At 37.8% G+C, this 12,447-nt stretch overlaps 1 protein-coding gene across 1 annotated transcript; it reads right to left on the bottom strand.

Moving 5' to 3' along the window:
• Positions 1-3,178: 3,178 nt before the first annotated feature.
• On the bottom strand, positions 3,179-9,639 carry SLC7A13 (solute carrier family 7 member 13). The gene is made up of 4 exons (XM_062568562.1): positions 8,916-9,639; positions 6,157-6,288; positions 4,156-4,520; positions 3,179-3,424 (listed from the first exon to the last, which is right to left on the bottom strand). Exons 1-4 carry the CDS (start codon positions 9,637-9,639, stop codon positions 3,179-3,181), a joined length of 1,467 nt encoding a protein of 488 aa, XP_062424546.1.
• Positions 9,640-12,447: the final 2,808 nt, after the last annotated feature.

Below are 12,447 nucleotides of genomic sequence, written 5' to 3'. Positions count from 1 at the left end.
AAAAAAAAAAAAAAAAACACAGCTAGAAGTTAGGACAAGTTATATGGCAAGAAAGGGATTATTTGAGACTGTTGTAACTCTTACTAGTAGGTACATATAAAAACTCTTGAGCCTAGCAGGCTAGTGAGTGTTTACATAGCCACAAAAGGAAGACGCTGCCACAGGCATGGCCTCATGAACAGCTTGAAGATAAATGTTTTGGTGCAACTATTTTCTGCTATTTCTCTTTATATAACCCAATACTAGTATATAGGTACTATTGGTGAGTACTCCACTATTATTACTAGATTTTATTTCCAAATATTTTTCAGGGGGTGTGGCTACACGCGGAGGAAGAAGCTAGCTAAGACAACTGAAATGGACAGAAAACTGAGGTGCCTGCGGAGATCAAGAGGTACTGAAGGCTACTGATCGGGCTACGTATCATTCCCTAGTAATACGGCTGGTAACTGATACTCAGTGAGGCCTCTGCACACTGTGAACGGTCAGCTTGGATAGTTGTTGGTGCCTGCCGAGAGCAAAATTGGAGCAAGCGGCACTTGCTTAGGTGCTCTAGATGCCAGTCACGACTGACGGTTCTCAATGGTGAGCTGTAGATGCCCTTTTAGATCGAGAGGTATCAACACCAGTCAATAGGGATCAATATCGATTTGTATTGAGAAGGATCAATATCGAGAGGCATCGATTCCTATCCAGAGGTGTGGAACGGATAGGCATTGATTAGGTTTGCACAGGCAGTTTTAATTCTGATCTTTTCTAACTGTTAGGTTCTTCTCTTTGGTGATCATTTGGTAATAAACTTTGTATTAGGGGAGGCATGCCTGTACATGTGCCATTTTCCAAAACTTTTGTTTATAAATAACCCCCTATTTAATATTACAAAAAGGTATATAGACACAAACTATTTCATACTAAATTTCTTTGGTAGTATTAAGTTTCCTAATTTGCTGAGACTACTAAAACTCTAAATTCAAGATTTGTACCATTAACAGACACATGCTCTAATTATCCAAATATACACTCACATATCTATTTGCTAAGTACACCAATTCATTACAACATTCAAGTGTATAAACAAATACAAGCAGAATAGTAGATCCACTGACAGGAAGTTATATAGAAATTAGACGCACAATGAAGCAACATCCCTTTGACCTCTGTTTTTTCAAACCATGTAGTCTTCATTATAATATTACTGAATCATTTCCTTTTTTTCTTATGACTTCCATTTTTATTTAGATATTGAAACATGAGTTTTAAATAGGTGACTTGATCAAGGTCAGCTGAATATCTGTGATACTGCCAGGCACCACACTTGCATTTTTAAATCCCTAGTTGGTGCTTTAATCACAGTAAAATCCTTCCTTCCTTTTAGTGCTCAGTAGACTTCAGCTCTTAAAATACTACACCGATAAAATTTGTCTAGTCTTATGATTTTTAAAATTAAAATAGCAAGACAAAAGCTTTTCTGAGAGTTAAACTGAGTGAATTTAAACAATGATTCCTATCTTGCTTATGGTAGGGTCCAGTCTCCAGGACCTCAGCTCTATTCACTCCACTCCTTACTTGCACAGACTTTTGCTCCCACAGCATTAGAAAGATCTTATTTCAACCTCAGATTGTCACTCTATGTACATCTGAAGCTGTAAGGAGAACCACTTACCTCTTGTACTTGTTTTCATTTTGAGACCCATTCTACTGGAAAATTAAATCCTCCTAAAAGTTAAAATATTTTCCATTGTTATTGATGGATACCTTGTATTTTGAATTGCTGTATATAAAGCCAGCTACCTATCACCCTGACATCTAACTTATTGATTGATCAAGGAATTGAATTTTCTAGCATAGAATGATCTGTTCGGCTGTAAGCGTTATAATGGGGTGCTCTGTAAAACTATTTCTCTCACCAACAAAACATTCAGCCACGCAACATATCGTGTTGTCAGAGTGATGTCAGCCTAGAGCCATCTAGTGGTTGTACTGGAGAGCACTGTACAGATAAATCTGAAAAACCAATCTCCACACATAATTCTACTGTAATTATAAAAACAATAACAATATATATTAATAGATCAATCACCTAAGAGTGTGATTTTTTGTGTGTATTGGTCCTTTGATTTTAAATTTAAACACTCAGTGGGCTGAACAGGGCCCAATTATCGAAATTAAATAGGCAAGAATTTATTTATTTTGTTTTCATTAACAAAATAAAAATGGAGGGAAAGGATCTAAAAAAGCTCATATTTCTCAGTAAAGCATAAAGTAAGGAATATTGTAATAGAAACGCTTACTTAAATTTAAACAATTTAGTGAAGATCTTTAAAGATCTGAGTTTCATCAGTGTGACAAAGGGAGAAATAATTCTTACCACCTTATTTGATATTTAGTAAGATTTCACTCTCTATTTGCATGTGTTATTCTAAAATAGCTAAGGTACACCTCATATTCTTTCCTTGTGTTTAAAAAAGGTCTCAGTCAAGATTACAATGCTCTTCAAAGCTTTCTGTTCAAAACAAATTCAGGAAAAAAAAAATAAGAACAGAAGAACAGAACTATAAAGCCTTTGAACCAAGAAGGTCTAATAAAGAAACTACTAAGAACTAAAAATAATTGGAAGAGCTTACTTTGCAGACCAAAAGTATATTTGATAGTATAATGATGCTGATAAGTATGTATTTACTTATTTCTTATAATATTGACAAATACTTGGACTGCAATTTAGTCTTAATTCTATTAGATAATCATACATAGATACCCAACTTTAATCCTGGTTTCAAGAGCAAGAAGGAACATTTTACAGACTTCATCAGTTTGAGAAAGATTATTTGCATTTATTAAACTTAAGTATGTGTGTATATATACACATATACATGCACTTAAATACTTAAGTGTTTAATTTATATGCACTTAAGTACCAAAGTGTATATATATATACATGCATATATATACACACATACACACGCATATATATACACACAGATAAACTCATGAAGTTAGATGTTTGCATATATATATATATATATATATATATATGTATATATTTATGCACACACACACATACACACACACACAGGCACATATACACCTGACATCTAACATGTAATTTGTGGCTTCAGCAACCTTAGTTAAAGAAAATCCTCTATTGGCTGTTGGTTGTATAGCAATTAAATGTTTGCCATTATCCGTATTTGCTGTCTGCAGATCCATCAGCAGGAGAAACTTCCAACAGTAACTGTAAGTAGCAAGTAATTTTATCAACAAACGCAAAATGCAATTTAAGATGTATAAAAGGCAAATAAACAACGAGACTCCCCAGCATAAACAAGAAAGCATAAACATATTGCAGCTCTGGAGACCACACGATAGGAGCTAAAACTAAGAAGAAAGACATTGCCACCATCACAAATGGAACTGGTAGAAACACCTGCAAAAGAAGAAAAAAAATGTTTGAGGAAGTAAACTGACCAACTGCAATTTTATGCATCATTTGTAAGAGTAATAATGCAGTCTTTGCTGCACTATAAATACCATTTCTCATGTTGTTGCATGAGATTTATCCAATCTAAAACTGTCTGATATGTATCTTTTCTAAAATGCTTGTATAGGCTCCTTCTACTGTCATGGGGAAGAGGCAGGCATGCACGGAAAGTCATTCATCCACATATGTTAACATGAGCATCTATAAGAAACTCAAGCTGGTGTGCCTAGAAGAAGTCTAGACAGTTAGCATACCCTTTCAACCCAGCTTTCTGACAGTTGAATTTAGATGAAATTTTATCTGTGTTAATGCCTGTGGTTATGTCAGGAAAAATAAAAGTAGACTCTACCATGAACTCCCAGCCTGTCACACTATTACAATTTCCCATTTTACTGTGTTTGCCTATTTTTCCCTTTCTGTCTAAATCCACCTCTTGATTTCAGTTTTCAGCTCTCTGGGGCAGGGAATATCTGTTTTTTGTCCCCTCTTTGCACAGTGAACAAACAAAGGTATTCCAGACTATGAATAAGGCTCTAAACAATGTGATTATTATTTTAATGTCTTTAGCGATTAGCAATTTATGATTGCTGCTATCACTGCACTTGTTCTGCAACTTTTGGGTGCTATTCATTACTAAAAAAATGTGTAAAAACATGTAATAACTTATTTCCATTTACCTTGTATGGTCGGTGTAGATTAGGTTCCCGGTACCGAAGCACAATCAGGCTTACACAAGTCAATCCAATCATAAGCCAGGCAGAAAATCCAAAGTAATTTGTTAACATAATAAGATCAGAGGGGATAACAAAAATGGATGCAATGATGGTTGAAAAAATCATGGCTGGTGCTGGAGTACAGGAGTGGACATTAAGCATAGATATTAAAATAGGTAAATGTCCTGACTGACTGCCAGCGTAGCTTAATCGACCTAACGCGAACATGCTACTGTTGAGGGCACCAAATATTGAGACAGCAACAGAGACAGGAATGATCCAGGCAACAGAGGGGATCACTCGATCAGCCCAAGTGACTGCCACAGCAACTGCAAGGAAGCAAAGCATTAGCAACAGCGTAGGCACCATGCTCCGAATTAGCAACAGACTGAACAGAAAAGAAACTCAACAAACACCTTGTCTTTATCATTTACTAGCAAAGCCTGTTTTTTGTTACAACAAGCAAAAATCTAATCTTAAGAGTATTTAATTCAGGAGTTAAAAACTTCCTAGGGAATCACAGCAGGAATTACTGCTGCCTGTCAGAGAGAGCAGGGAAAAGGTGCTGTGGCCAGTGCCGAGGCAATGGAAGCGCCCAGCGGGAGCGAACTGCACGGCTGCACCGCACCGTTATCAGTCACGAATGCACACGCATGGGCAAGGCCATCTGGGGAAAGAAAATGAATAAATCAGTTCCCTGCAGGACCACAGCAGTGACACGATCTGCTACCATGAACAAACTGCCAAAATGACTGCATGTACATGCACAGTCAGTGAATATGTTATTAATGGGTTTTGGTTTTGGGTGGAACTAGAAGATATGAAAGATTATTTTTAAACAGAAGATTCTCAGGCTTTCTTGGAAACTGGTCCATATTGTAGTGAGGATTACTATTCAGTGGGCCTGTAAACAAATATCATGAGGAACATAGGTCTTTCAGTGATCTGTGCAGCACAGGAAGTTGATTAAATGAGGAAAAAAAACATAGTGAATGTACAAGAACTGCAGAATTATACAGCAATGTTTGAATCTGGGTTTATAACTTAAAGCTTTCTCCTCAACTGAATAAATAATTATAGCTCCCCTGGTATGTTTGGAACCGTTTATGCCAGCTGGGCAGCTGGTATTCACTGATATTCTGGTATTCACTGTTTCTTTCACTTCGGAATAAATCTGCAAACGTGTGCGTCTCTCCTAGCATATCTCCTGCTAAGGGGCTGAGTGGAAAAAATGAAGTTACTGAGTGACAGCTACAAAACTCCCATTTACAGCCAAAAAGAAAAATAACTGATCCATTTAAATGAGATATATCTTTTGTCACTCCTGGAGGAAAGGTCGGCCAGCTCAGTCACACGAGGGTAGCATTTAAAAGGTACTGTTGGACAATCAAGAGAACTACAATTCTCCTTTGAACTTTTTACGGACAGCTTACAGGTATAGCATCTGAGACAGGCTTCATATAAATGGAACTTTTTGTCTAGGCTTTTCTAAGGAATGAGAATATTTCTCATGAAAAACCCCACCCCAAAAGGGTTACAATTTGGGAGTCTACATCCTTTTCTGTATAGTTTATCATGGCAGACTTGTCCATCTCCTAAATAATAATGACTTTAGCCTAAGACACCATGAAGTTGGGAAGGAAGGAGGACAGAGGAATAAAACTACAGCAAAACAAAGGTCTAATCTATACTAAACGCAGCCCTAGCAGGGTTTAATTCATTTCTGATTCCTCTTTAGACAGTATAGATATAAGCCGATATTTTCAATACATAACACTATCTGTGTATTCCATTCAACCTGTGCCATATGGTAAAACTAAACACAGGTTCTCTGCTAAACCTGAGAGGGAACCCCCAACTTCCTGACAGTGATGATAGGCGAGCACAAACTACCCAGCAAGCTGGCATCACACGGGTATGCTGATGAACCACCCCTTTTTGCTGAGATGAAAATAAAATACATACCTGAGGAAACAATTTCCTTAGGCGTGAGGACAGTCAGATATGAGACATTTACCAGTAAATAAAACACCATTACTGCAGGAACAGCAGTCATCACAGTTAAGGGGATATTTCTACTGGGGTTTTTCATCTCTTCTAAAAAATACAATTTAAAGAGAAATTGAATAAAGCAAGCAACATACCTTCTGCAAGTGTGTTTCCATGTTGAATTGACACAGGGCTTGAAGTCATGCCTCAAATCATAATTACAGCTCCTAAACTACATTGCCTATGAGGTCCTACTACACTGATTCTCAAACAGTTTGTTATCAAAGAAGCACGAACAACAACAAAAAAAAATAATAGTTTAAAATTTTTTTTCTTACCTATTTTTCAACTATCAGATATCTTGGGGGAAGGCAAAGATACAGGCAAAATTTTCTGATTTGACTAATCAAAAAATCTGACTTTACATTAAAAAAAAAAGATTGGATAAGAAATTTTTAAGTAACCTTACTTTTACATCACAAGATTGAACACAAGACTCTAAAATTAGTCTATTTGTTCTTACATCACCTCATGAGTCCTGATTTGAAGCTTAACGCTCAAAGTTTCTTATTCCTCTACAAAACACAGTTGCTATTTCAGCAAATACAGAAAACACAGCAGGAGAGCACTGACAGAAGAGCAGTAATGCTGTGATTTTAAAGGGTCCATTCCCAGCTGGGTTCTGCTGCTGATTCTCTTTGCCAGGGCAAAGCTGGCAGGAGAACACTACTTAAGGCTAAGCCTGTCACCTCAGCTTAAAACAACCCTTATCAGAATAAGGAAAAGCTCCAAACTTCACATATGAACAACGCTCACAGTGCTTCACTAACACATATCCCTAAAAAATGACTGTGCTGTAAACTCAGCAGAAGATGGAGCTGATCCGGCCTCATTTCTGAAGGAAGCTGCACACAGATAGCATCCTGGAGAGGCTTTACAGGTAACCATTTTCCAAAGCTCCAATACTTGATCCTCATCTTGGCCATTTCTCATTTCTCCTCTTTCACTCCTTCCTTTCCCCTTTTCTCCCACTCCTTTTCCAGTCTTCCTAAGCATTCCAAAAGATACTCCTAGACATTACAAATGGGTAACTCACAAAGGGAGGGAGAACTGAAAGGTCCAGCAGGAATGGGATCCACTTAAGCGAGGTGGTAGGAGAGGGATCGTTTTTCCTCCCTCAAAATATCATTCCTGTCTCCCACTCAGAACATCAGTTTTAACGCTGGCCAACAGGGTGCAGCGCCCAGCGCCACAGTGACTGCACGAGCACAACAGTGAAAAGCAGATACAGTCTAGCAAAGGATTTGGGATTTATTTAAAATGTAAGAAACGCACTTGGTAATTGTCAGCCCAGAAAGAGACAATCACTAGAACTGCCGATTTAAATTCTTCTCTGTTTTGTTGCTAGTTACAGCCCTGCCACCCAGCTGCCACCTGATTCTTTAGCTCAAGCTCATAGGAATGAAAGTTATTGTTAAAAAATAGGAAATTCATTGCAAAAGAGGACTATTACATTGGTTGCATCCGTCTAAACAGATGTGCTGTCTAAAGCATTCTATTTATTACTATTGTTAACAGAAAATAAAACAGTATTTCATGAATATTTTTGCATTTTGTGGGCTTTACAAAACTAATTGCTTGCTTTTAGAAAATCCTAATATTTCAAAATTGTATTTTTCTGATTTATACTACTTTTTAAATTTCAGCATATTCTCAAGGCAGGAATAGCTTTATTTTAATAATAACAGCCATTTCCTTAAACATTAACCCAATTTTCACCCTCTTCTCATCACTGAACTTTGTGTTTTGCATTTCACGCATTTGGTTTATTTAATATTTGACATCTGATACAGGCCAGAAAGGATAAATAAGGCTAAAGATACAAGAGCAATATCCATTGGCTTACCACTTAATTCTGTAAATCTAGGGATACTATAACACTATTCATTTAACTGGTTGTAAAGTGCATAACTAACATTGTAAACATTAACTATTTGCAGATTTCATGGAACTCTGTACTCATGGTTGTTCTATTTATTATTATCACTGGTATCATCAGGTATAAAACAGGATAAACAAATGAATATTTAAAAGGGTTTTGAATGTTTAAAATTGAGTATAAATTACATGAAAGGATTTATATCACTTTCCTTACATTTTCCTCTATTCTCTCTGCAAAACTGTATTTTCCTAAGGAACTGATTACTGACAGACTATCCCATATATCCCTTAAAATTACTATATTTTAATACTACTCAAAATGAAATGTCTATATAAAAATCAGCTGAATAACTTCAGAGAGGGTGTAGGTATATAAATACAAATTTATCCCTTGATTATCTTTATGAATTTGGTTCTTACTGTACATATGGCTTGGCAGAGACATTTTAATCCAAGCATCTGCTTCTAGAAAGGCAGTGACATTGAGAGAAAGAATTCAATTTCTTTAAGATATACAAAATTCTATTTTCACATGAGATTAAAAAAAAACATTATTTTTTCTTTTATTATTAAATACCAGTCTGATTCTGGAGACTGCACATGAAAAAGCAAGTTCCATGGAGAAACATAATTCCTCTTTTATCAACCCAAACAGAACTTCTGGAAAGCTTGCTTTGTAAAATTTATATAGCTACAGACGCTACTGTTTTGATTGAGCAACAAGTTCTGCTAACGTTAGCTGAGGACCGTCAGCACAGCTGCACAGCAGAATCTGAAGAAAAACAGCGAGATACCTGCCATGTAATTGAGGGACCACCAACCACCATAGGCGTACAGCCCTTGGAAGAAGGCTTCGGCAATCTGCGACGCGTTGGGAATCTCCGAACCGAAGGCATCCTCGAACCTCGCCAGATGCTCCTTTCTGCCGCCCAGGAGGAGAACTATGCCGCTGATGGCAATGACAGACAGCGCCATCATCTTCAGCACAGTGAAAACCGTCTGCACCCACGCAGCCAGTTTGACACTGCGCCCGTTCAAAATCCCCAGGGACCAGAGAGCCGCCAAGGCCAAGCACTTCTTCAGCACTTGCGGCGCAGGGCACCTCCCATAGAAGGGCTGGGTGGCATATTCGGCGAACAGCAAGGCTCGGGCAGCGTTCGACGCCGGTTTGGTAAACGTGGATGTCCAGATGAACACGAAGGCTGGCAGGGATCCAAGGCCCCTTTTAATGTGGCTGTATTCGCCTCCAGAAAACGGCAGCGCAGTTCCCAGCTCGGCGTAGCAGAGGGAACCCATCAGAGAAACTAGCCCAGAAGCTGTCCAGATCATAAGGGCAACCCCAACATTAAGCAAGGAGTATTTTAACACTCCTGTGGGAGATACAAAGATCCCTGCCCCTACTATAGATCCTACAATGAAACTTACCCCTTCAAAATAACCTATATTTCTTTTGAGTTGCATCTTCTCCTCTTCTTTTCTTTTCACATCTTTGGCATGGTCACTCTTTCCTTTCCCCATTTTTCAGTTGTTTACAGCAGATTATACGACTTCAGAGACTGGACTACATGTATTTCCCATTCACTTTGCTGTTAGAAGATGGTCATGGCCCTCCTTGCTAGTGAAATGTTAAGGGAAGCCTGGCTTAATCATTCAGAAAGGAGAGAATACTTTGGGTTTTGATGCCTTCTGTGTGAAGATGATTAACCAGATACTTCCAGAAACGTTGACAACTCATATAAATGCTGGTTTAATATGTACTTTGCAAATCTTTAAGGTCTGGGGATTTTTTTTTAAAGAAACTGGGATAACAATAATACATAGTAAATGCTCTTCATTTCTCTGGTAATTTTCAACAAATGATTTCAAAACATTTTGAAACCAGAAAGATTAAGCTTGAAAATGCCCAGTAGGTTGGTGGGTGCCTTTTTAGGTGCAGCCAACTGATTTTTCTAAGTATTCAACATTCTCCAGTAAATTTTATATTGAAAATATGGAAAAGTTGCTTCTCTTCAACCAGATGTGGATGTTTACCCCAAGAAAAACACTATTTTCAGAAGATGTAGAGAAAAATAGGCAGAAAGAGGGAAACTGACCAAAAAGGAAGCTATGGCTTAGCACATACCTTAAGAGTTATTAAGGGACTATGCCTAAACTGCTAGCTGCAAAGTTTTTACTTTTTGCCAGTCAAGCTGTGGAACCAGTTTTGTCCAGAAGGTCAAAGCTAGTAATCCAGTGAGGATCACTGGTCAAAGTAATCCAGTGAGACAAAAGAACTCTTAGCAAGCCCACCTTGAAGACACAGTGCTGCAGACTGGTCCTGAAGAGCTGGATTGTCACTCAAGAACAAAGTAAATGGGTCTTAAAAATAAGGTTTGTGTAGCATGCCAATGGGGGAGGAAAAAAAAAACTTTGGGTAAGATAAGCATGTGTATAGACTGTTGGGTTTTTTATAATTTTTCAATGACTTTTCCCAGTTGCTTATACAATACGTAGTGTCTTTTTTTTTTAAATCTTCTCAGTACGGTCATCACTAACTACAGCTGACCAAAGGAAAAATTTGGCAAGTGTCAAGAAACAGTCAGACCTACTAAATCATAATAGTTAATATCGGGCCTGATGTAGAACTTACAGACTACTACCCCAAAATAGGCAGATGAACCGTAACTGAGAGGGCACACACACAGAGGCCAGAGAAGGAAGGAACCTTTGTTCCTCGTGAATAGCTATGACTCCACTGACTCCTGCTGTAGCTGTGCATATTGAGCATTTCTTTAAATCAGATTGGGCACCTAGGAAAAGGTGTTAGGAATTTAGGTTTAGCACCACCCAGGGAAGTAAAAAAAAAGACAAAAATGAGGGGTAATTCAGGTGCACAAACACAGGCACTGAAAGCCATTTTAGGTGTTCTTGGATCTCAAGACATCTTTGCATCTTGACAAGTATTATACATACTTTACAGGATATTCATGCCCTTCTGGAGTGTCAACTAGAGGCTTAGTTAGGCATCTAAAATATTCTTCAACTGTTTTAGGCAACTAAATGCTATCCTTATTTACAAATCAACTGAAAAGTTGATTAAAGTTGATTCTGGCCTTTATCTCAAGGCCAGAAATCCAATTTGATATGTATATTGAAAAATCTTAATTCCTCATCTTAACTCAATTTCTCTGACCATGAATATGGAACATGTCTGATTATGAAGTAGAACAAGTGCTGAATTGCTTCTTGAACAATAGAATTCCGCGAAAGTCAGTGTGCATCATCACGTTAGAACTACGGAGCACAGTCAGTGACAGAAACCACAGCTCCAGGACAGAATTTAACCTAATACCTCCAATTTCTGTAAACCATTGCATCACTCACTATACATTGCTTACTTAAAAGAAAGTAAAAAGAAATGAATATTTTAGCTGTCTAAAATGGATTTGTATTATCTCCCAATTGTAATTAACTGCATTTGACTGTACTTTGATAAGGAATCCTGTGTCTCCATGTAAACTTTCTTGTAAGAATTTTCTGCATACTTGTTGGATCATTTCTGTGATCCACTCACTGATTAGATGGATAAAAAAGAAGCCCATCTATCTAAACAGTGCAGGATTTTTAATTGTTTCCTCTTCAATTAACTACATAGTGTTCTAAATATGATGTTGACTTACCTCTACATCAACTTAAATACTTTGCAGGGAGACAATGAAGCAAAAATCAGAACCTAATGCAAAGTTTCAATGAATATTTTTGAGTATTAATTGAAGAAGACTGCTGCTGTTGTCATTCAGTAAAGATACAACAGAGGAACACGAGAGTTCTGAAGTGAGTTATTAGAGAAAAAAGTTAATTTTCTTCAGAATATGTCAGCATGAAAAAAACAAAAAATTGTATGTATATCCCTTCTTTTTTCCCCTTCTCTAGCTCACCTTTTGTGGAGAGTATGTGATTATAAAGCAATTTTCTTTGTCTTGCTTTGATTGACAGCTCTTTAAGGATTTCCACAAGTCTCAATAGACAGAAGCCAGTTTACCATCGGCCACACTGGTCTCTCCAGTACAAGACAGACATGGAACTACTGGAGAGAGTCCAGTGTAGCACTAAAAAGATGATTAGGGGACTGGAGCATCTGCCCTGTGAGGAAAGGCTGCAAGAGCTGGGCCTGTTTAGCCAGAGAAGACTGAGAGAGGATCTTAACAATATCTACAGTATCTTAAGGGAGGATGTCAAGAGGATGGGGCCAGACTCTTCTCAGTGGTGCCCAGTGGAGACTTGGACAGGCTGGAGAGTTCGGCAGAGAGGAACCTCATGAGGTTCAACAAGGGCAAGTGGAGAGTC

This window comes from Rhea pennata, chromosome 2, assembly GCF_028389875.1.
Source record: "Rhea pennata isolate bPtePen1 chromosome 2, bPtePen1.pri, whole genome shotgun sequence".
NCBI lineage: Eukaryota > Metazoa > Chordata > Aves > Rheiformes > Rheidae > Rhea > Rhea pennata.
The sequence above is the reverse complement of the archived record's forward strand: the minus strand, read 5'-3'. Positions and strand labels throughout refer to the sequence as shown.

Excerpts from the sequence above, each read along its gene's own strand:
- SLC7A13 (XM_062568562.1), bottom strand. The coding sequence starts at position 9,639 with ATGGGGAAAGGAAAGAGTGACCATGCCAAAGATGTGAAAAGAAAAGAA. Across the intron at positions 6,289-8,915 it reads GTCCCTCAATTACATGGCAG|AAGAGATGAAAAACCCCAGT; the intron begins GTATCTCGCTGT and ends TGTATTTTTTAG. Across the intron at positions 3,425-4,155 it reads ATCTACACCGACCATACAAG|GTGTTTCTACCAGTTCCATT; the intron begins GTAAATGGAAAT and ends CTTCTTTTGCAG.